The sequence below is a fragment of the Manis pentadactyla genome, chromosome 9, assembly GCF_030020395.1.
Source record: "Manis pentadactyla isolate mManPen7 chromosome 9, mManPen7.hap1, whole genome shotgun sequence".
Lineage (NCBI taxonomy): Eukaryota > Metazoa > Chordata > Mammalia > Pholidota > Manidae > Manis > Manis pentadactyla.
Window position 1 is genome coordinate 13,713,327 of NC_080027.1, and position 23,824 is coordinate 13,737,150.

A 23,824-nucleotide genomic window follows, 5' to 3' on the forward strand; every position below is an offset into this window, starting at 1 on the left:
AATGCCGTCGATCATCTTTTCATGTGTTTATTTGCCATCCATATATCCTCTTTGGTGAAGCATCTGTTTAAACCTTTTGCCTGTTATAAAATTGGATTCTCTTTTTTATTGCTGGGCTGTAAGTGTTTATAAATTTCTAGCCAGAAGTCCTTTGTCGGATATAGATTTTTCAAATATTTTTTCCAAGTGTGTGGCTTGCCTTTTTGTTTCCGTTACAGTCTTTTGGAAAGAAAAAGTTTGCTTTTATGAAGCCCAGTATATCATTTTTTTCTTTTGTAGTTCATATTCCTGTGTCCTAATTAAGAAATCTTTGCCAAACCCAAAGTTGCTGAGGTTTTTCCCTGTTTTCTTCTAAAAGTTTAATAGTTTTAGCTCTTATGTTTCGGTCAATGACACATTTAAAGCTAATTTTTGTATGTGGTGTGAGTTAGAGTTGAGTTCTTGCCCTTCCTCCCCTTCCGACCCTCCTTCCCTCTTTCTTTCTTTTTTCTTTTATGTGGCTATCCAGTTGTTCCAGCATCATTTGTAGAAAGATTATCCTCTCCTCATTTATTTGATTTGACATATTGGTTGAAAATCAATTAACCATATATGCATGGCTTTCTTTCTGAACTCTTGATTCTATTAAAGCAAAAAATGTAATTCAATTTTGCTCCTTATTTTCAAAGTTAATTTGGCTGATCAAGGTCCTTTGCATTTTTTAATAAACTTTAAGACCTGCTTGTCAGTTTATATGAAAACTATCTGCTGGCTTTCAACTGGAATTACACTGAATCTAAGATTAGTTTGTTGAGAACTGACATCTGGATAATATTGAGTCTTCTAATCCATGAGTATGTTATCTCTCTCCATTTCTTTGTATTTTTTAAAATTCCTGTCAGAAATGTTTTGTAGCCTTCAGTTTATAGTTATTCTTTAGTTGAATTTATGCCTAGGTATCACATTGTTTCCATGCTGTTGTTAACTGGTATTGTGTTAAAACATTCAATTTCTGGTTGTTACCAGTATATAGAAAGGTAATAGATTTTTGCATATTGACCTTGTATCCTGCAATCTTGCTAAGCTCATTTATTAGTTCTAGTAACATTTTTGTAGATTTCTTGCGATTTTCTACAATTATGTCATCTGCAAATTAAGGAAAGTTCCTGTCTTCCTTCCTAGTCTGTATGCCTTTTATTTATTCTTTTCTTGCCTTATCGCACTGACGAGGACCAATGTTGAATAGAAGTGGTGAAAGTAGCTATCCTGGCCTCATTCCTAATCTCAACAGGAAAGCATTCAGTTTTTCACCATTGAGTATGTCACCTCTAGGTTTTTCACAGATGCCCTTTATCAGGTTGAGGAAATTCACTGGTATTCCTAATTTGTTGAATGTTGTTTATCAGGAATTTTGTCAAATGCACTTTCTGTATCTACTGAGATGAGCGTATGTTTTTCTTCTACAGTTTGTTAATTTTGATTTTTTAGTGTTAAACCAACTTTGCATTCCTGGGATAAACTCTACTTGGTTGTAATATATTGCCTTTTCTAACATATTCGTGGCTTCAATTTTCTAAATATTTATTAAGAATTTTTGCATCTATGTTCATAAGAGATATTGGTTTATAGTTTTCTCATAATATCTTCTTCTGTTTTGAAATCAGGGAAACACTGGCTTCATAGAATGAGTTGGGAAGTGTTATCTTTTTTAATTTTTTGGAAGATTTTGTGTAGAATTGGTATTATTTCTTGCTTAGATGTTTGGCAGAATTACCAGGTAAGTCATCTGGGCTTGGAGTTTCCCCTGTGGGAAGGTTTAAGCCATAACTTCAATTTTTAAAATAGATACAAGACTAATAATGTTATCTATTTGTTCTTGAGTTCACTTTGGCAGTTTGGAAGGATTTCAAGAAATTTGTTAATTTCATCTAAGTTGTCAGCTTTATTGGTAAAATATTACCCACAGTATTCTCTTATGTTTTACTCTTTAGGACTTTTAGAGTTGCTTCCTCTTTCAATCCTGACATAGGCAATTTGTATTTTTTCCCTTTCTTTTCTGATCAGTATGTCTAGAGGTCTATAAATTTTATTGACCTTTGCAAAGAACCAGTTTCAGGTTTCATTGATTTTCTTTATCATCTTCTGCTTCTCTGATTCCCGCCCCTTATTATGTCCTTGTTCTGCTTGCGCTGGGTTTTGTCAGCTCTTCCTTTGTAGTTTCTTACTGCAGAAGCTGAGGTGTTTGATTTGAGACTTTCTTTCTTTCTAATGTAATCACTTAATGATATAAACTTTCCTCTGCATCCTGTTATAGCTTCATCCCACAGACTTTGATGTCATTTAAAGATTTTTTCATTCAGTTCAAAATATTTTCTCCTTCCCTTTGTGATTTCTTCTTTGGCCCATGGGTTATTTAGAAGTATGTTGTTTAGTTTGAAGGTGTTTTTTAGATGTCTCTCTGTTACTGATTTCTCATTTAATTCCACAATGAACCAAAAACATACTCTGTATGATTGGAATCCTTTCGATTTTATTGCATGTGAAGTCAGGCCAGGGGCCCCTAGGAATCCATTGGTGGGGAAAGTGTGACCTTTACATGAGCCACCAGAGAATTCTAAGCAGACAGGGGATTTTATTTGGACTGGATCTGACTGGCCTGTGTGCACTGGATGTGAGAGCGGGGTTTGGGATGCCTGGGATGGGGAGCGCCCAGCTAGAGGTTCCCCTGGGTCTTCCAAGAAGAATGGGTGGTTGTCTGAAGGTCTGGATCTCCAGGGAAGGGTCTGGGGATACCTCTGAGACAGAGCTACAGATATCAGGGCTTGAGGGGCACAGGGGAGGGTGAGGAGCCGGTCCTGGGAGTCATCCGAGGCTCTGCCCTGTGACCCCGAGCATGCAATGCCACCTCTCTGAGCTCTTGTCTCCTCACCTCTAAAGCAGGTGGTCAGCTAAAATGACCCCATAGTTTTCACAGCCCAGGCTGCTGCTGGCACCAGGAGGGTCTTTGCATGGATTAGGAAAAGGTGGCCCCTTGAGATGGACAAACAACACAAGGTGCCCCTGTGGCGGAAGGCCTGCAGTGCAGGCTGATAGCACGCGCTGCCCGGACACGCAGTGAGGCCTGAGGCACACTCCCCTCCCACTCCACTCCGGCAGATGGGGTCCCCACCCGGACCACACTGCTTGCCAAGGGGACCAGGTGTAATCGCTGCATTCCTAAGTAGGGGGTTTAAATTCCCTGCCACCTGTGGAACTCCTCACACAAGCCAGTCACATCCTCCGTGGGAACATTGCAGGGGTCAGCACACCCTCTTGATACCACAAAGCCTGCCTCTGACCCCCCTGGTGGTCCATCCTGACCCTGGTGCAGCCCCCTGTGCCTGCATGGCAGGGTGCCGTCCTCCCTGGGCCATGAGTCTGTGACTAATAAACAGCAGTCTATCTCACCTGTCCAGTGTAGGGAGCCCGCCCTCACCAGCAGGGCAGATGGGAGCTGATGAAAACCTCTTGTCAGAATGAGCACAGCGTTGGTGAGGGTAAGTGTCTGGGCCAGCGTGCCTCCTTGCCGGTGCCTTGGAGTGGGGCACAGCCTGGACCCCAGCACCTGGCAGCTGCCAGCAGGTTCTATTTGTTGGACTCTGGTGTTTAACCCTGTCACCCGCCCTGGGAGGTTGATTCCGCAGTCTTTCCCAATTTACGGATAAGGACCCTGCCAGGGTGGGAAGAGCTTGGGGTGCAGGCGTGTCCGGCCCCTGCCCTTTCTGTCCTGCGCCCGGCCCTGGAGGCTCGGAGGTGGGAAGCTGCAGTGCCAGGGGCTGTGAAGTGAGTCCAGCGCGGCCAAGGGAAGGTGTGAACACGAGAGCCTGGCCGGGAAGGGAGAGGACGGGTCTGCTGTGGCTCCGCCACAGGCTCGTGTGCAGGGCTGGGGCGGGCGGAGTCTGGCCAGGGTGGGGAGTGAGAGGCGGCCAGTGAAGGGCCTTTGGCCTTGCAGTTGGCCACGCTGCCCACTCAGTCATGGTGGCCTGGCCCCGGGTGCCAAACCCTCCCACCCATGGGAGTCAATGCCTTGTAGGCTCCTTGACCAAAGGGGTTCCATGCAGGCTGGATTTCTAGAAATAGGTGTTTTCTTTAATGACCACCTTCTGCCGGTTGGCCCTGGCTGCTGCTGATCTCCTAAAATAATCAAAAGAGAGTATGATTTGTGGTGAACCGGCCACATGTTTGGTGCTTGGAGGGCAGAAGTGGGGTCCAATCCTATGGCAGTATAATCTCTGGGATTAGGGTTTTATTTACTACTATGTACTCAAAGCCGGAAACATAGTAGGTGTTAAGAGAGAGAGTAAATAAAGTCCAGCGTCCCTGCTTCTCGGCTGGGCGTCCCTTGGAAAGTCACATAACCCGTCTGCGTCTGCCTTTCCCTGACAGTGGAGCCGGAAGTAGCAGCACCTCGGCGGGGGCGTCACTGTCTGGATTAAATAAGACGCTGTATGCAAACAAGACAGGCTCACTAGGCGCCACCTGTCATTATGCTGTCATAGTGACCTTGGGTCCTGCTCAGCTTTGGGCGTCCGTACGAACGTCCTCACCCAACACCACGGCCACAGTCCTGGGCTGTGGGGCAGGCCCTGTTCTTGGTGCTTGAAGATAATTACTCCCTCAAACCCGAAAGCAGCTCTTTGAGCTAGGCTGGGTTTTGTTTTTTTGTTTTTTTTTAACACCAAATTTACAAATGAGGACGCGGACACAGAGGCAAGCCGGCTATAAAATAAAGTGGAGGCGTGCTCCCTCTCCTCGGCGCTCTCAGAGTGCACGCGACTGCAGGTGATCTGTTCCGGAAGATCTCCGAGTGCTCACCAGTTCATCTGCCTGGGCCTGGAACTCTTTGTGGGAAGATTTAACTAGGACGCCTGAGGCTGTCTCTGTCTTCTTGTGTGAGTTTGGTTGGAGCAGTAAGTAACTTCCCCAGGCAGTGGGGATTCGGTCCCGAGCGCCTAGCTGCAGAGCTGCACTCGTAACCATTATGTTTTCCTGCCTAAGGTACAATCCCTTTCAACCTGTGAGACCTTGAATGAGTCACTGCCTCCCTATGAGCCCCTTGGAAACGAGGGCAGCAATAGGCTCCTCCGGGCAGTGTTGCTGTAGCTGTTAAATGGCTCCAGATACAAGCCCCCAGGTGCTGTGGGCACACAGAATCTAGCCGCTAGTGTCGTCATGGTGACAAGCCAGCCCCTGCCCCTCCACCCAGCATGTCCTCCTGCCATGGCTGTCCTGTCCCAGGGCTGTGGGTGGGCGGCCGCTGCCTCTGCAGCCCCACCCAGCCACGTCTCGGAAGGCTGGTCCCACTCCCGGGGGTCACTCACTGGTTCTTCAGGTCCTCAATGGTGTCAGGGAGCGGAAGGCCTTGGGTTTCCGGGAGGAAGAGCAGAATAATGAGGCTGGCAACAATGGGGGCAGTGCCATACAAGATGGGGGGCAGCAGGGGCACGGCCTGGCAGGTCATCCTGATCAGGGGACCTATCACAGCCCCCAGCCGCCCTGCCGACTGCAGGAAGCCATCTGTTGTCATCCTGCGGGTGGAGAGGGGGGCCCAGAACCTTGTCACAGTAGCTGTTTCAGACAGGGGGTCTTTACCAGAGGGGGGGCTCTCTGACTGGGCCAGGGGGTTCTGTCGGGGGAAGCTGGTCTCAAGGAGTTGCCCTGCTCAAGCTCCCCTAACACCACCTCCTCCAGAAAGCCCACCTAGATTTTCCCAGCCACAGGGGCCTCTGCCTCCTGGGAACATCCAGGGTCCTTCATGAGAACTCTCTAGGGCCCACACACCATTCTCCCTGTTCTAGGTAATTTGGGGACTTTCCTCCTGCTAGACCACTGAGCTCCCAGCTCAGCTTTTGGTTTTTATATCAACAAAATCAATAATGTGTGTTAAAAAAAATGAATGCAAGAGTGGACAAATGAGTGAGGGAAGGAAAGAGCCCTGGGCTAGGACCCCGGGGAGCTGGGGCCCCTCCAACCCTCTCCGGAGTAGGTCCTTCACCAGCTGGAGCCACCGGTCACCCTACTGAACAGTGTGGGGTGGTCTAACCAGATCACTGGTTTTCTGTCTATGTCCCAGGGAGCCCTTGGGTCCCAAGGAGGCTGTTCAAGGCTCTTGTGGGCAGCGAGCAGGAGACCCCTACTCTACCAGGGCAGCGCTCACCCTCTTTACAGGGTTCTTGCAGTTTTCCACCCAAAGAGAGGATTTTGTTCTCAAATCGGTTTCCAATCACAAGCAGGAGGCCCGTCAGGGGCCTCCCGCTAGGGCTGCCTCCTGACCCCAGTCGCTTGGGGAGGGCTGCCCCGGGGACTCTGGGGAGGGAGGCTGGGGCCACCTGCTCACCCTCCTCTGGGTATTCCTGGATGCCCAGCTCCTCTGTCCACCCTCCAGCCCTCCTGGGGCATCCCTTTCTCGCCCACCCCCAGGGCCGGCAGCTGCTTCTGGGTGCAGCCCGCAGCCCAACCTACCGTAGGGAAGTTGGGAAGAGTTCAGGCTTGTAGATGATCATACAGTTTAAGATGATGCCAAAACACCCCTTTCCCAGCACTGCGAAGACCACACGCAGGGTCTGCATGTCTGCGCAGAGGAAAGGGGGACAGTGGCATCTGCCTGAGAACCCCAGGCAGCCTGGGCAGAGGGCTGGGTTTCCCACAAGCTTCCTTGGGTTGAACTCAGGTCCCCGGCAGTGCTGACTTGGTACCAGGCTGCCCAGGGCACAGGGTATTCTGGTAGGTGGGCAGGGAGGGGGATGCAGGGCCAGAGCCCAGCAGGTCTGGGATGGGTGATAGGAGGCAGCTGAGGGTGACACTCGAGGCCTGTCCCTGCATAGTCACTGTGCCAAGGCTCCTTGGGTTCTGCGTGTGTGTCTTCCCATGCCAGGCCCAGACCACAGCAGGGACCCTGGAGGCCCCACCTAGCCAGAAGCCTTCTCGTTGTCCCTCAGCCTGCCTGTGGGGACCCCTAGCTCTCACAGGGAGCCAGTGAGCGATGGCAGGAGCCCAGGCCACAAAGCCAAGGTCCGGGTCACCCAGCAGCCATGGGCTGGGCCCCGCCTCCTCCCCCGCATGTCCTTATGAAGGCTTATAAGCTGTCCGGTCCCTGTCCGACATTCCTGCCCGAGCGCATCCTCTCACCCTCTGTTTGGCCCCCGGCCTCACTCGTCCCCACCCGGCCTCCTTGCTGTCACTGCAGGGTGCCTGTCCCTGCCTGTCCACCAGCCTTCTGCCTTGAGCCATGGAAGGAGACAGGAAGGGGGTTTCCAGGACATCATAGCCTCATTCAGAAAGAAAATCTCAAGACAAGGACCCGGAGCAGCCTCTGCCCCGAGTGCCTCTTGCTTCTTTAACAGGCAAGAAGGAAGAACCACACACACCAGCTTTGTGCGTTTCCTGCCTCACTTCGGACAACTTAAAGTTTCTCAGCCTTTTAGGCCCTTCCTCTGCGGGAGGTCCCAGCCTCTGGCTTTGTCTGGCCCACGCCCTGGCTACGTCACTTGCTAGCACCTGGCTTTACCTCTCTGAACCTCAGTAACTCAGGAAAACAGGTGAGCGGCTCGTTGGGAGATTGGATGCTGGTTGGGAAAGATGACACGAGGTAAAGGTGTGACAGTGATGGATGTGGATGGAGGCTGCACACAGGGGCCCCCCCAATCCTGGGGGCCAGGGAGGGGAAAGAACCTCAGGTGGTGAGTGTGGCAGGGGTGGGCAGGAAGCCAGTGCCCCAGGCCATCAGCAGCCCAGCCCGCCATCCACGCTGCCCCGGCCTCACCCTGTGGGACCAGCATGTTGGCCAGGATGCAGAGACCAGCCAAGGTCTGGAAGCTGGCCAGGGTCATGCGGCGGCCGAAGAACCTGAACAAGAAGACAGTGGTGACCCTGGCCACGATGTCCACGGCTCCGAAGAGGACCTGGAGGAGGAAGATGTCACTCCCCAGGTTCTGCAGGTCAAGGACCAGCCCGTAGTAGGAGATCATCAAGAAGAAGCTGCAGGGCAAAGCCAGAAGTCGGGCCCTCGCCCCCCAGGGGAGAGGCAGCCCTGTGGCACTGCCACACACCTGGGCCGTCCCAGAGGGTGCAGCCAGTCCACAGCTTGCCACTGCCATGCCCTGAGAAGCCCGCTGAATGCAAGTCGTGCCACCCCATGTCAGGCTGTTCCAGGAAAGGGGTGAGTGGATGGCAGCCTCATCCCTTCTGGGACGGGCCGTGGGTCTGGGCCGCAGGCCTTGGCATCAGCAGGCTGAGCCTCGGCTCTCGGGCTCCCTGGCCAGCAACCAGCTGCAAGACTTGACCCTCTCTGGGTGGATGGGTCTCTGTGGGTCAAGCCAAGCTGCCCCTTGGGTTCTGGCTCTAGTATTGTCTGGCCATGACATGTCCCTGCTCTGCTAGCTATGAACTAAGGCAAGTCTCTGCCCCACTGGATGCCAGTTTCTTTGTGTGGAAGGATGGGATTAATAATAAATGAGTCTCTGTGAGGGCCACTGGGCCATGCTGGGCCTCCCTCAGGACCGAGACCATCTCCCCAGCCCCCGGGAGCCCTGCCCCTTAGCAGGGCAGAGCATCACATGATACAGGTCAGAAGGCCCTCTCAGAAGGGCCGCCCGGCTCCTGAGCTGCCCGTGGCCTGGCCGTGACTGCATCGCGTGCTGCCCCCCTGCCCCCTCCTCCCACAGCAGGCGACCCCAGGAGCCCTCTCCGATGAACTGCCCACTCACTGACCTCCATCTCAGAGTCCGCTCCCTGGGGGGACCCTCGGCCGCAGGCTCCGAGCAGCTGACCTTAGAGCGCCCAGCCCCCCTCCAGCGCCACCCCCTTGCTGCCCCCATTGCACCTTGGACACCACCCGGCCAAGAGCTGGGAGCAAAGTGGCCACCCGGGCAGGGCACAGCGTTTCCTGGTGAAAGCGACCAGGGCGAATAGCTGGGCTCTCCCACAAAGTGGCCGGCAGGCCAGGGCCTAGGGCCTTAGCCGGTAACAGCTGGGTTAGCGTCAAGACAAGAAGCCCCTCCCCGGGGTAGCCACTCTGCGGCCTGCCATCTGAATGGCAGAGGACGCACAGCCACCCCTGGGAGGCCTCAGGGGGCCTTGAAGTGTTTTGAAAGAACAGTCCTGGACATTTCTGGCACCAGGCATTCCCTCTAATTTGTCTGAAAAACTTAAGCCAGAAAACAAAGAAAAAAGCTTTTGATCCATTCACTGTTCTAAGATGTAGCAAATATTTGCCGTTTTAACCTGCAAGTGGTTAAATACAGCATAACGTGGAATCTTTTTTTGCTAATCTTTAATTTTTAATTCCAGATCAAGTCCCAGTCAAACCTGACCCTCACTTTTGCATATGCGCTTCTGGAAGTCACTTGGCTGAATTTGTTTGGTTAAGGCACGTTTTCTCGGCCCTGGGGCCCCAGGGGTTTTGAGACAAGGCCTCCTGGGAGTCTGCGCTCAACGTGGGACCTGGTGGGGGCAGCCCGGCGAGGAGGTAGCTCGGCCTGGGTTCAGACGCCTGCCCTGCCAGCTTGGGCAAGCTTCTTGCCCCTCTGGCCCCGGCTTTCCCTAACTGTAAAGCGGGGGTGTGAATGAACTCCCCACCCAGAGTTGCTCTGAGGGGTCAGTGGGTGACCAGCACATGGTTGGCACGCCAGGAGTACGGCTGCCAGTGAGCCCAGCAGCCCACGGATGGCCAGTGGTCCCCTCCAGGCTCTGACGGTCCCTCGGCTCTGGGACCCCAGCCCTGCCCTCCCGCTGACGCCCTGCACAGCCAGCCTCCGGACCAGCTCTGCGCATCCTGCCTGTCCCCGCCGGCCCGGCTCCTGGGGGAGCAGCTGCCTGTCCCAGCCGGGAATGTGCCCCACAAGGCTGGCAGGGGCCCTTCTCCCCTTCGGCCCGGTCCCTGGGAGGGGTGATGGGATGGCGTACTTCACCAAGAACAGACTGCAGGCTCTCCAGCGGAGCTCGGGCACACGGAACAGGTTGAACACCGACCTGTGGGCCTTTGCAGAGGCCATCTCCTCCTCCATGCTTGACATCAGCACCTCCGAGGGGACGGGGCACGGTGAGTACTGCGGTGTTGGTCCCGCCCCACCCCCGTGCCAGGGAATGGTGTCCAGGTGGGCAGGGAGGTGGGGGCACCTGGCCTTGGCTTTTGGAGACTGTTGAGTCCTAGAGTTGGGGGCAGGAATGGGGCAGAAAGCTCTTTCTCTGGCCCCCTGGCTGAGCTTTCTTCTGCAGACTTGGCCGATCTACTGCAAGCCAGGGAGTGGGCCTTGTATCCAGCTCTGGCCTCTGAGCCGCGGGCGGCAGGCTGCCCCTGGCGGTCACTACACAAAGCCCCACCACCCACCTCCCTCCTCTGGGCTGGCATCAGGGCGTGCCTTCTCCCCCTGTGCTGCTCCTCCCGGCCCTCCCTGAGCCTCTTGCGCCCTCCTGCACCCCCGGGCCCTGCCTGGCCTGTGCTCAGCGCAGGCCTGGTTGTCTCTGGCCAGCCCCGTCCTGGAAAGCCCTGGTCCTCCCACTCCCCACAGGTCCACATTGGCTAGTCTCTGGTAGCATGTCCTCCCCCACCCACCTCCTTGAAATAATTCCCTTCGAATAAGCACTTCCTGTTTCCCGAAATGCACTGAGAAGCCCCAAGAGGTGAGTTTGCAATCTGTGTGGGTTGAAGTGGTCGATAATAAAGGAGGCGATGTGGGTGTGTCGTTGATGGTTGCATAGCTGCCGCTGGTGGTGGTTACGGTGGTGGTGATGAGAGCAATGGGGAAGGTGACAGTAACAGTGCTGACTGACGGAGACACTGGTGTTTGGAGAGATGCTGATGCTGATGCTGATGGAGGTAGGGGTGGGGCGGGTCATGGTGAGGTTGGTGATAATACTGATAAGGCAGCAGTGGACGTCTTCTCCCTGCCATATCCTACCACACCCTGGGTCGCAGACAGTAGCACCTCACCTCCACAGTCAGTGTCTTTTCGGCTTCCCTGTGGCCATTTATCCTGGCCACCTTTTTGAGTTCCTGCAGTGCTTGGTCGGGTTTGCCCATAACCATCAGCCAGCAGGCAGATTCTGGCAGCCACCTGTCAAGGAAGCAGGTGCTTGGCCGGGCCCCCCAGGGCAGGGAGGGCGGGGGGAGGGGGGTGGGCAGCAGCCCCTCTCCCTCTGCATGGCTAATGCCAGGCTGGGAGGCCGCAGCCCCTGACCGGTTTGGAATAAAGATGAGTCCCAACACCTGGCCACCTTGTTGCCCGGGTGCCCTATCTGGCTTCTGGCTACCAGGATCCTGCCCCCCTGCGCCCCATGTGTAGCCAGAGCACAGGACGCCTGGGCCTGGGGAGACTCTGGGGCCATTTCTATGACAGAAAGCTCACGTAATGCTGCATTAAAACAATAACACATTAAAAAATGAATAAATAAATAAAACAACACATTAAAAACATCCCAGGCAGAGCCAACTGGTTTGGTACAAGCAGACTGCGGCTCCCCAGCCTCAGGGCGGGCACGTGGGGAGAAGCATCTCCTGGCAAAACAGGCAGAGCTCTGGGCGGTGGGCGCGCAGCCCTGCCTGCAGGGAGGGGGCTAAGCACTGCCCGAGGCAGCTGGGCGGGGCGGCTGGAGGAGCCTGGTGCGCAGCTTGCTGCTCACGGTCACCCCATGGCCAGTCACCACGGCGATGAACCTCTCTGGGCCTCAGACCCTCGTCTGAAAACGGCGGTCATGACACATCCCCCCCATGAAGGCCAAGACACATCCGTTGTCACCAACAGCACCCAGGACACACCCAGTGTGGCCGGGCTGGCCTGTAAGTGTGACTACGGGGTGCCTTCCCCCTTGCTCACTGATCCTGTTGGTGCAATAAGATTCCACGTGGTCGGGGCCTCCGGTCTGCCCTATTTGCCCGAGCGTTCCCAGAGCTAAAACCATGTCTGACAAGGGGCAGTAAATACATGAGCACGAAAGAGTCTTTGTTATTCTCCACCACCCACAGCAGACTTACCTGGTGCAGGGCACAGGGCCCTGACGGCCCCACAGAAGAACTTATGAGGCCGTGAACTTGGGTTCGGTTCCCTGCATCTCTCCTCCAACTCCCCCTCGCCCCTCTGAAGCAGGTATTTCCAGACCTCAGGGATTCTTGCAGCACCAAAAGTAATGGTGAGAATGGTATCTTGTAATATCCCATGCCAGCCCTCTCTGACTCGGATGCCCACGGGTCAGGCCGGCAACGAGAAAGTGTGAGGCCGGTGGGTGTGAGGGAGCCCAGGCCCATGGGTCGGAAGGGGGGGCCTCAGCCGCAGGCCCGGAGGCCAGGGGGCTGCATGGCAACCCACCCTGGAACTCTGAAGCCCCAGATGTCTCTCCGCAGAGAGGGCTCTGTGCACATCTTTGCCCACACGCCATGGTGCTCAGCATCCCCCAATGTTACGGCCAGCCAGGGTGGTGGGGGCAAGGGGCACCCCTCTCCCCAAGTCTCCCTCCCATTTAGTGATGTCCTCCCCAAGGGAAGAGGCCGCACACTGTACCCACCAGGATATCAGGAAGAAAGCAAAGAAGGGCGTCGACACAGTCAGCTGGAGGTCTCGCCAGTCCCTCAGGGCGAAGGCCAAGCCCCCCAGGGTCATCTGGCCGGCACTGTAGGAGCACCCCAGTGTTGTCATGGTGACAGCCCTCTGGCGGCTCACGGTCCACTCCACCGCTGCAAGGTGACACAGACAAATGCGGGTGGGGACTCTCGCGCCACCCTCCCCACGGCAGGAGAGGCTGAGCAAGGGACGCACCAAGTACAGCTGAGGCCATGATGATGCCAGCCATTCCCACAGCGCTCAGAAATCGGAGGCCACAGTAGACGAGGAAGTTGGGGGCAGAGACGGTGCTGGTGCCAGCCAGGGCCACCTGCAGCATGCACCAGGTCAGCATCAGCTTCCGCCCGAACCTGCTGGGACACGAGTGCAGCGGGGGTCCAGAGGGGGCCCTGGGTACTTGGGCTTAGGGGCATGGTTCCCCTGGAGGGCTCAGCAAGCTGGGGGCATGGGTGGCTGGAGCCCAGCATTGGGCCCACATCCCGTATGGATGGCACCCCTTCCCTGGAAGCCCTGGGTACACACTACAGTGCGCTCGCTATAGAAATGGCAGATGCCTCACTCTCAGGAGCCACACAGCCTCATGCTCAAGAACAGGCTTTGGCATTGGATGCCTGGGTTTGAGTCCAGCTCTGAACTTCCTGGGTGACCTTAGGCATGTGACTCAATGTCTCTGAGCTGCGGTTTCCTCATCTGTAAAATGGGAGTATTCATGATGACAGAGTTGTTAGGAAAATTGAGACACTGAGCGAGGGTGCAGTGTGGCTGGGAGGCTGTGTGCACGTGGCCAACCAGCTCCTCACCTGCCTGTGAGCGGCGGCGGGAGCTCCCACCAGACAATGCACGTGGGGCCCTGTGTCCACATGTTCTCTGTGCTGCTTCCTGAGGCCAGCTTAGCCTGAATGACGGCCTGCATTTAGCTAAAGCCTGTGCTGGTCAGATGGGAGCCACGTGTGCAAACCTTGGCCCTGTCTGTCTGAGCAGTGACGAGGAGCAAGTCACCGGGTCCAGACCCGCGACGAGGTCTAGAAGCTGACCCCTGGCCCCAGGCTCACCAGGGGATCAGCAGACTGATGGAGATTTGGCTCCCCTTGTGCAGGGTCCCCTGGGGACAGCTGCAAGGCAGGGGGTCTTCTGGAAGTACAAACGAGACCACCACCACCCCGCCACGCTCAGGGTAACATGAGGCCCACAAATGACAATGGTAACATGGCCACAGCACAAACAGCCAACTCTGCGCCCAGCCCTGGCCCAAGCTCTGTATGCAATTACCTTCATCACAACCACCCCCTGGGGAGGTAACAGGGCTCCCACTTACAGGAGGAAACTGAGGCACAGAGAAGTGACAAACTACCCTCTGGGACACAGGAGGCAAGGACGGAGTCCCTGGTGGTGAGAGCCCAGGGCCTGCACAGCCTGGAGAAAGTTGTGGAGCCCTTCACCCATTCACAGACTGATGATCGAGTGTGTGCCGTGGGCCGCGGGCTGGGGATGCAGCACTGAAGCCCCTGCCCTTTTGGCGCTGTCTCGTGAGGGCGCACACAGTAAGTGAGCCGGCAAACCCAGGAGCAGGTGCCGGCAGAGCCGGGTGGCCTGATGGGGAGCGTCAGGCGGGCCATGGCTGATGGTGCCCAGGTTGGGGCAGGGCCTTCAGCTTGTGTCCAGAAAGTTGGCCTGGAGCTGAGCCCTGTGAGCTGGGCATGAAGCAGCTGCAGGGGGTGAGACACAGCCTCTGGCCACCTCAGAGCATGGGCGCAGGCAGTGTCCTAGGAGGGGCTGGCATGACGCTGAGGGAGAAGCCAAGTCCCAGGCAGGAGCAGGTAGGGACTGTCCCGGGTGTGGCAGGGCCTGGAAGACCCCAGGCTGGCATCGACTGGACCCACGGCTGTGCGGTCACTGAGTGCTGCAGCGGAGCAGCCTCCTCATCAGAGGGGCGGTGGCCAAGGGTAGGCGGGAGACCCGCTGGGAGGGGAGAGGGCGTGGTGTCAGCAGGGGACAGTATGGAGAGGGAGCGCACGGGGATGGAGAGGGAACGCATGGGACGGCTTCCCACAGTACAGCTTAGCCTGGCGTTGGGTCCCTGGCCGTCGTCACTGCCCCCTCGGGACCTGGGCCCACGGAGCCCCTTCTCCTAAGTAACCTGGGCTTCCATGTGATGCTCTGGACCTCTGCCCCCCGGTGCTCATCCTGGTTGAAGGAGCCGGAGGGGCGGAGACACTCACCGGTGGGAGAGCAAGCCCCAGGCCATGGAGCCCACCAGGATCCCGGCCATGAAGATGGACTGGGCCAGGGCCTTCAGGCCTTGGTTGTCACACACCAGTTCCCACTGGAAGAGAAGGAGGCTGTGACATACTGGCTCAGAGGACAGGGCCTGGTGGGGCCAAGGTCATCGAGAGAGGTCCAGGTTAGGGGTTCCCAGCCAGGACCGCCTGGTCAGCCCGGGTCCTGAGGGTCCAGCCGCCCACAGTGGGGGCCCCAGATTCCTACGGCCAGGCGACAGAGGAGGAGGGGGTATGCTGGCGGTGTGGACCTCATGCTCCTCCTGCAGCTAGCTGCCTGGCACATACGTGCCACGGTCACTCCAAGGGGGTGGTGGTGGCAGTGGTGGGAGGTGGTGAAACCACCAGGCTGGATCCCAAGTCTGCCACTGGCCACCTTGGACGAGCACCCGCACCTGGCTAGGCCTGTCTTCTCGTCCAGAAACGGGGCCCTAGAGTTGCTTCTCTCACAGGCCAGGAGGATGAACTGAGGGCTGAGCACGAGTCCCTGAGATTCTTCAGGGCCTCCTGCCCAGGACCGCGCGCCCATCAGCCGAACCCCCAGGTCAGTCCTTCACGAGGACCTACAGCCTCACCCAGGTTGCTCCGTTTCAGCCTGTCTGGCCTGGGCTGCCACACTGGGAGCCCCCTGTCCCCATAAGGTGTTCTCCGCCTGCAAAGTGCCCTCTTGAGTGCAAATCTGCACACATCATGTCCCTGCCCCAAAGCCTCCAGTGGCTTTCTTTTGCACTTAAAGAAAACCAGGACCCTGGCCCCCCTTGCCCCACACTGTGGCTCTGGCTCCCCCGTCCCCATGCCTGGATACTCTGAGCCTCATTCTGCTTCTTTAACCCCCCAGTTGTGTTCCTGCTTGGACTTCTGTCCCAGCTGGACTCTCTTCCTACCTTCATGTGACTGATTCCTTCTCTCATAATCCAGGTCTCATTTTAAAGGCGGCCTCCTCCGAGAGGGCCTCCACACCTGCCTCTCCCTTCCCAGTTCTCTCCTGTCCTTTGTGCCCCGCAGGACGGAAGAGGAGTGGAGGCCCAGGCTCCGGCCCTGGCTGCCCAGGTTGAGTCAGGTTCCAGTGTGCCTTTCCTGTGTGTCCTGCAGCAAATTATTTAATCTCACTGTGCTTCTGTTTTGTCACTTATTAAATGCAGACAATAATATCGACCTCATGAGACCGCTGCGAGGTGGTAAGTACACAGGAAAGGTCTGGGGCAGGGCCTGCCACCCCCAAGGCAGGAGGCAAGGGCTTTCACTGCTGCTAATAGTGGTTTAAATGTTGGCTGATTCAGAACTGAGTAGCAGAAACGAGCTCTTTGAAGGCCCCCTGCTTATCCTGGAACCCTGGGACCCAGCACAGAATCTAGGCCATCATAAGCAGTCAAGAAATGTGCATGGAGGGAGCAGCACATCCTTTAATAGTGGGGATGGGGCAATGGGACCGTTCTGGTCATGGGTGGACGGCCACCTTGGGAGGCTGGGCAGGAGGAGGGCCGTGGGGCTGGGGGAGGCCCTTACCTCGGCCACGATGGTGGAGGTGAAGGTGCTGCGGTCGTACACCCAGCCGTCCACGCACGGCTCCGTGGCAGCCTTGCTCCAGTTGGTGGCTGTGGTATTGGAGTCCAGGAGCTGCCACTGTGGTTGGCGGAAGCGGCGACACGGGTGGGGCCTGTGGCTGGGGCCCAGTGGGATGGAGACCCTCAGGAGGGCCTCGGGGGTGAGGTTTGCCGGGGCCTCGGAGCCATTGTCCAACATGTGAGCCCAGCAGCGGTGGTCTGGGGTGGCGGCCACAAAGTTCTCCAAGAGCATCTGGGAGGGCATCAGGATGGACGGCAAGATGAGGGTGAGCACCTGCAGCACCTGGAAGAGGCCTGCGCCTCCGGCTTTGTCCAAGAGCTCAGCGAACACCATGCCCAGAGCGGCTGCACGGAGGGCAGGTCTTCCAGGTGTCGAGGAGCCAGTGGGCGTCAGGCTGGCTGGCGGGAGCCGTGAACAAGCACAGGATCCCAGGCCTGGCCAGCCCGGGGCGAGGGTGGGGCAGTTGTCTAACAACCAGTCCCGGCAGGCCTGGGATATCCCAGAGGCTTCAGAGAAGCTCCTCCTTGGCTGACCAGCCACTCCCTAGAGGGCCATCAGGGCACAAAGCTCATGGGTCCAGGCTGCCTGAGCGTCAGAGGCACCCTGGCTCTCCAGCACGAGGAGTGAGAGGTCAGGCAGAGGTAAAAAAATAAAAACTAAAATGCAATGTTACTGAATTACAGTTTCTAAGGAAATAGCAACTAGACTGTTGTTGCCTGGTTGCCTCAGTTAAAGTTTAATTCAGCGCGGGCTCCTGGGTGAGCAAGTCAGGTTCAACTCTGGAGAAAGACCTCGCCACCTTCCCACTGGGTGACTGATCCACTCCCAAATCTTAACTTTCAGACCCTCTACATGTGGCCCTTTGGGTCAGGAAACTGTTAGCCTAACCTTCACCCATGCTGGGTAATTTCAGCCCATTTTGCTGAAGCACAAAGGTGAGGACTGGGCTGGGCCCTCCCCAGCTGGGCTCTGCCGCCTTGAGGCTGCCAGGAGGCTAGGGTGGGCATGGGGGCATGCAGGAGGCAGGAGGGCCCGGGCCTGTGCTCCTTCTGCCTTCCTGTGCTTCCTGCCAGGAGGCACGGAGAGACCAGCCTGCAGATGCACTGCTCTGGGGAACTCCTATTTCAAGGTTCCAGGTTGCCTTTATTAGACTGTAGGCTCCCCCAGGGTCAAAACTGTGGCTACCAGTTCCTAGCATCCTTAGAAGCCCCTCCTGGGGCTCCAGATGAGCAGGGGTGCAATTTGAGGAAGTGTGCAAAGTCAAGCCTCCCTGCCCCAGTGTCTGATGACAGCCCAGCTCAGTGTGATGGGGCCGAAGCCAGCTCCTGCCCCAGCGCCCACCTGGGCTGGGCCTCAGTGACACAGCTTCTGGCACCGAAGGCTTCCTGTGTACTCCGCAGCATACTGACCATGCTGCCTGTGCCCTCTCATTCACTCCTCATAACAGCCTGGGAGAGAGGCGGTGCTAATTCCTCCAGATAAGGAAACAGGCTCAGAGAGGGCGGGCAGCTTTCCCCAGGTCACCCAGCAGAGTTGGATTCGAACCAGACACCAAAGCTTGAGCTCTCTCTGATGCCCCTGGCCAGCTGCTGTGTGGCCTCTAGCCTGGCATGGGCCAAATCCCAGCTAAAATCTGGATTCAGGATTTGGGTCAACATTAAGGCCATCCGGGGAGCCTGAAGTCACCTCCCAGGCTGTGAGATGAATCGGCTGAGTCAGTTCCCCAGGGGCTCTGAGGAATTCTGCAAGTGTGCACGAGATGTGGCTGAGTGTCTGGACCCTGAACTTCCCAGAACCTCCCAGGAGGCCTTGGGAAGCTCAGCCAAACCGTGCCCAGCCAGGAAGCCAGGGAGGAAGGATTTAGGCCTGGATTTCAAACCCCAGCTGCCTCCTCTGGGCAGAAATTCATGAATTTTAAAATAGCAAACAGAGAGAGGTGGGGAGAGAACCAAGCACAGGAGGTGGAGGCCGTGAGAAAGGGGCTGACTGGATGTAGCCCCCCGCCAGAAAGGCCCGAGACTGAATTTTACGAGGAAAGAATTGGGCTTCATGCCCACGTTTGTGGCAAAACCATCCTCATGAGGAAGGCCTAGACCCTCGAGACCATGACTTGGAGCAGAGGCCTCCCTTCTTTGGCCTCTGGTTTCTGGCTGTGAAAGGAAGTGACCACAGGGGTACAGGCTGAAAGCAGTTTCCTAGGGCCGCATGGCTGTGCCGGGCCCAGGAATTTGCATTTTAAAATATGTCCCCAGGTGATTTTGCTGCGCTGGGATCTGGCCTTGCTTGGAAAATTGCTGGACTAGAGGTAGCTGCGGAAATCAAAGGCTTTTGCAAGAGAATTTTTCTCGATTTCCTTTTTCCATATGCTTAAAAAAATATTCTCTTCCTCCCTGCCCTTTGCCTGTCACGGAAGCCCATAGGCTTTGCTTACAGCAGAAGGTCAAACCTCCCTGGTTTGCCAGAAGGCTTCCGGAATCTCCAACTGACTTTACGATTCCAGGCCAAGGAATTTTTAATTTGTCTCCTGGTTTTCTGGGGATGCTGGGGGGCAGAGTTCAGTGCAGCTGCTCCGCCACCTGGTGGTCACACCCAGGACTGCAGCATTCCCAGCACCTCGCAGACCCTGGCCTGAGGTGCACGTTCCCCAAAGGTTCCCAGGTGGAGACGGAGAGCAGGGCCGCCGGGGAGGGATGCTGGCGGCCTCAGACTATAGCTGTCAGGCCTCCACATGTCTCATTACACTAATTGATGTAACGTGACCCCCTGGTTCTCAGAACCAGAATTGCCACTGGGCTGCCTTTACTAGCAGAGTGCCCTGTCAATTAAACGAGGAGCCGCCGAAAGACCTTAGTTCACTTCCCTTCTCTGACTCCAAAGTCCTTAGTTCTAAGTGGAGGCCTTCTGCTTAAGGCAGTAAAATTAAATGAGATAATGGACAGGCCTGACAATGAATATCAGTCATCACCGCCACCATCACCATCACCGCCACCACCACCACCGTCACCACCATCACCGTCACCATGACCATCATCACCACCACCGTCACTGTCACTGTCACCACCACCATCAGCATCACCACCACCACCACCACCACCACTGTTACTGTCACCACCATCACCGTCACCATCACCACACCACCACCATCACACTGTCACTGTCATCACCATCACCATCACCACCACCATCACCATCACACTGTCACTGTCATCACCATCACCACCACCACCACCACCACCATTGTCACTGCCATTGCAACTGATCCCCTTCATTCTTTTTTTATTTTCCAGTTGAAGTCCCAGCATTTCAGATCCAGCTAGGCTCACTGGGCTTGGGCCCTCCCTACAATCCTGGAGAAACCTGGAGTTGGGAGAAGGTGAGGGTCTTTCCTAGAATAACACAGCAGTGAGGACAGGGCCTTGACTCCTATTTCATTGCTTTTTTAGTACACCCACGTGAAAAGGAACCGTGATCCTACAGAAGGTCCAAGAAACAGCAATCATAAGATTTTCAATCCACATTCAAGTCCAATATCTTCACATCTAGAGAACAGGCCTCAACACCTGGACAGATGGTACCGATGAATCACAATAGGAATAAAACCAGACCGTGTCTCCTCAGTCCCTTACTTCCTCCTGGAGGGCATAACTTTGGGGCTTTCCCCCATAACACCACAAGCCTAGGGCACTTATTTCCTCCCCTTGGAATTCCTCTTCAAGCTTAGACCTCCCAGGTCTCAGTTATAAGAATTCATCTTTGCGAACCCTCTTAAGTTCACCTAAGCACCTATTTAGGAGGAGGGAGAATGCAGGGAACCTCTTGACTCAGTCCTTTCTAACAGCGTGCATGCGGCAAAAGTCACAGACTCACCTAAAGAAGAAAGGAAAACCCTTCTCTGCCACCCTGGCCCCCAGAGAACCCACAGAAATGCTTCTATGTAGTCAGAAACACATCAATACAGATATAATTACTCATCTACACTGAGCACTTGTATGTGTATACGGCACACAACCCAATGGTCCAGAAGTGTGTAAAAGTCCTTCCCCCCCACCATCCTCAACTGTCCAGACACAACTGTCACAGATGACGTATATTCTTCCAGAAAAATCTTAGAGCATTGCCAAACATATGCATTCAGTTTAAAAATTGTTGAATGGACAATAAATTCACACAGTTCAAAAACAGAAAATGGAAAAAAAGGTGCTCAGTGGAAATCCCCTCTGTTGCATTCCACCCTTTCCACAGGGGCCCCACTTGCCACCCCACCCTCAGGCAACCATTTTCAGTCTCTTGTGCATCCTTTCGGACTTTCTTCCTAAAAATATAAGCAAGGGTAAATGTGAATTCCATTTTTCACTCCTTTTTATACAAAAGGTACTTTCGCCCTTTGTATTTACTGCAAACAGTATGTCTTATGCATCTGAGAGCCTCCCCTACATTTTTTACAGTTGCATAGTATTCTGTTGTATGAATTTACCATGATTGAGTGAGATTGAAAAACTTCTAATATATGTAAGATGGCATTTGTATCTCTTTTTCCATGAACTGTTTTTCCATGTCCTTTATTTATTTCTTGATAGTGGTTTGTGATTTCCTTTCCAATTTCTCCAACCCCCTTATATATTAGGAGGTTGGCTCTTGGCCTGTGATAAAAGTTGTCAATATATTTTCCAGTTTGTCTTTTGACTTTGTTACCATGCTATTGTTATTGATTTTTTTGCATGTAGATTTTTGGGAGGTACTCGAATTTTCAACCGTCTTTTTTGACTTTCGGATTTTGTGTCCTGTTTCCAAAGGCCTCCACTCCACGGTGACAAAGGGACTCCTTTGTGATAGTTTCTAACCAAGAATGGTAGCTGTTTGTTGTGTGCCTTTTCAACACTCATGGAGTATGATTTTTCTTAAATCTATGATTACGAGGAACTGTGTATTTATGAATTTCCTGAATTATATTAATAAACTTTCCAAAGAGTGCTGAACCATCCTTTCCTTCCAGGAATGAACGCACGTGGACAAGCCGCTGGATTCTGCCTGTTAATGTTTTACTTAAAGTCGCCATGAATCTGCACGTGTGAGATCAGGCTGGGTTTTCTGCTTTCTCATGCCTGTCACCCTCCTTCCCTTCCTTCCTACAATCTTTGCCAGGTTTTGATATCAGTGTGATAGCCACTTGATTGAAACTAATTTGGCCGTATTTTCTTACGCTCTGCCAGGGCTTCTCCTTCCTCTGCCTGCGGTGGGTCAGCCAGCCCGCTGGGCCCCGGCTGGGAACCGAGCTCTCGGGAGGCTCCGGGAGTGGGGACGAGAGATGGCAGAGAAGGGTCTGAGCAGAGCCTGCCCTGTCCAGGGGCGAGAGTCCAGCCAAGCAGTCTCGTGTCTGCGCCTTTTTTCCGCAAGTGGATCCGGGCTGCTGAGTGCTCGGGCCCCGGGCTTTGTCTCACTTCCCAGGGCACCCTGGTCACCACGGGCCCATCTGAGCTTTGACCAGACGTAAGAACCATAATACATGGGCACTCTGCTGTGATCACACTGCAACCCGAGGCTGGACTCCCTGCAGCTCCGGCTATGCGGTCCTGCCCTCTGGTTGTGTGGGGAAGGGGTCCACAGCCTTCTTTCCTGGTGCCTGCGGATGGACCTGTCGCGAGTACCGAGCTCTCTCTGGCTTCAGGAGCTTGTGGGTCCACATGGAGCAAGTGCCAGGACCCTCGGGGCAGCATTCCACCAGTGACTGGCCCAGGATACTTTGAACCACCCCCCAGTGACGGAGCCGCTTGGCAGCATCCTTCCCTGGTCCGCCCTCCCCACCAGCACTTCCTGAGGTCACCTCCAAAGAGATGGTTTACCCTCAAATATTTGCAGGGACCCAACCTAAGGTAGGGGATCCCAGCCCCCTTTGTGAGGCATGGAAGCTGGTTAGTAGCAGCCCCTGGGGTGGCTTGTGGGCACTAGGCTGATCCCTGGCATGGCCTCTGTCAGGCTCTTGATGGCTGTGGAGGGGGCTGACCGAAGAGGCAATGAGCCTGAGAGGTTAGAGGATGTCCTCCAGCCCCCCAGTTAATGCCCCGGGGCGGTGAGAGCAAAGCCAGGCCATCCACCCGAGCCCCCTCTCAGCCGCACCCCGCCACACTCTCCTGCAGCGTCAATGCTGCCGGCTCCCCTTGGCAAGTCCGTCAGTAAACTGAAGGGACCCAGGATGGAGTCTCAGAGAAGGAAGGCCCCTGAAACATGTCCTCCCCTCTCATCTGGCCACAGAAAAGAAGCTCAGAGACAAGAAAAGCTAGCCCTGGGGTGGGAGCCAGGGAGCAGGGGCCAGAGCCCAGGTGTCCCCAGGCTGCTCACCACACCACACTGACTGTGGCCACCAGCTCCTTCCTGCCTGGGCTGACCCACGGCCCGCTGCTAACAGACTGGCGCTTGCATTTGTTCCAGAGGGTTCTGCACCCCAGTCTCACTGTAAGGGGCTGAGGGTGGCCCCCAAATGATACATCCACACCCTAATCTCCAGAGCCTGTGAGTGTGACCTTGTTTGGAAAGGGCCGTTGCAGATGTGGTGAAGTTAAGGATCTGCTGATGAGAACATCTTGGATTATCCAGGTGGGTCATAAATCCAATGACAAGCGTCCTTTATAGGAGACACAAGGAGAAAAGGAGGAGGTCACATAAGGACAGAGGCAGAGGTCAGGTTATGCAGTGACAAGACAAGAACCAGGGAAGCCAGCAGACACACAGGAAGACTGTCTTCCACAGCCTCTGCGGGGAGCACGGCTCCCAGTTGGTGGCACTTTGTCTCAACAGCCCTAGGAAATTGATACACACATTTACTTATTCCACTTAGCTCTTGAAATTGTTTTCCAGCAATTTCCTTCTACCTACCAAGACTTAGATTTGAAAGACTGAGAAAGAATTCATCGTTACTTCAGCTCCACACACACATATGAAATACCTACCAGGTGTCAGGCCCCATGCTGGGCCTGGGGGGACCCCAGTGTGTCAGAAAGGAGGCACACCCCGTGGGGAGACAGATACACATGATCACCACAGCATAGTCTGGTCGTGCGATGTCAGCTGGCCCCACACACAGCAGCACAGGGGCTTAGGGAAGGTCTGAGGAGGGCATAGGAGGGGAGGGGGAGGCGTGTTCTAGGAAGAACAGCATGTGCAAAGGTCCTGAGACTGGGGGAGGCAAGATGGGAGAAGGGGGTCTGGCCCCAGCAGAACGTGTAGGGTTGGGGGGCAAAAGCACAGGAGCAGGTGAGGGCCCCTCTGCCCAGAGCGCACAGCCCGGGCATGCCCCCAGCAGCAATGAGCAGGGTCTGGGGCAAGGCAGCAACACAGTTATGTTTCCGGATGTGAAGGAACTTCTTAGCCACAGTGTGGCAGGGGACTTGGGCAAGGCAGGGCCAGAAAGGAAAA

At 55.1% G+C, this 23,824-nt stretch overlaps 1 protein-coding gene across 4 annotated transcripts; it reads right to left on the bottom strand.

Moving 5' to 3' along the window:
* Positions 1-3,871: 3,871 nt before the first annotated feature.
* On the bottom strand, positions 3,872-16,781 carry SLC22A11 (solute carrier family 22 member 11). Of its 4 annotated transcripts, none has more exons than XM_036927261.2 (10): positions 16,355-16,781; positions 14,792-14,895; positions 12,768-12,922; positions 12,517-12,685; positions 10,949-11,072; positions 9,922-10,037; positions 7,781-7,995; positions 6,481-6,589; positions 5,340-5,546; positions 3,872-4,152 (listed from the first exon to the last, which is right to left on the bottom strand). In XM_036927261.2, exons 1-10 carry the CDS (start codon positions 16,745-16,747, stop codon positions 4,089-4,091), a joined length of 1,656 nt encoding a protein of 551 aa, XP_036783156.2. In that variant the 5' UTR covers positions 16,748-16,781; the 3' UTR covers positions 3,872-4,088. The 4 variants fall into 4 exon arrangements, with proteins under 4 accessions (XP_036783156.2, XP_036783174.2, XP_036783183.2 ...); XM_036927279.2 differs by having other exon boundaries at positions 7,781-7,919; positions 9,927-10,037; positions 12,768-12,925; XM_036927288.2 differs by having other exon boundaries at positions 7,781-7,863; positions 12,768-12,925.
* Between the last annotated feature and the right edge of the window lie 7,043 nt (positions 16,782-23,824).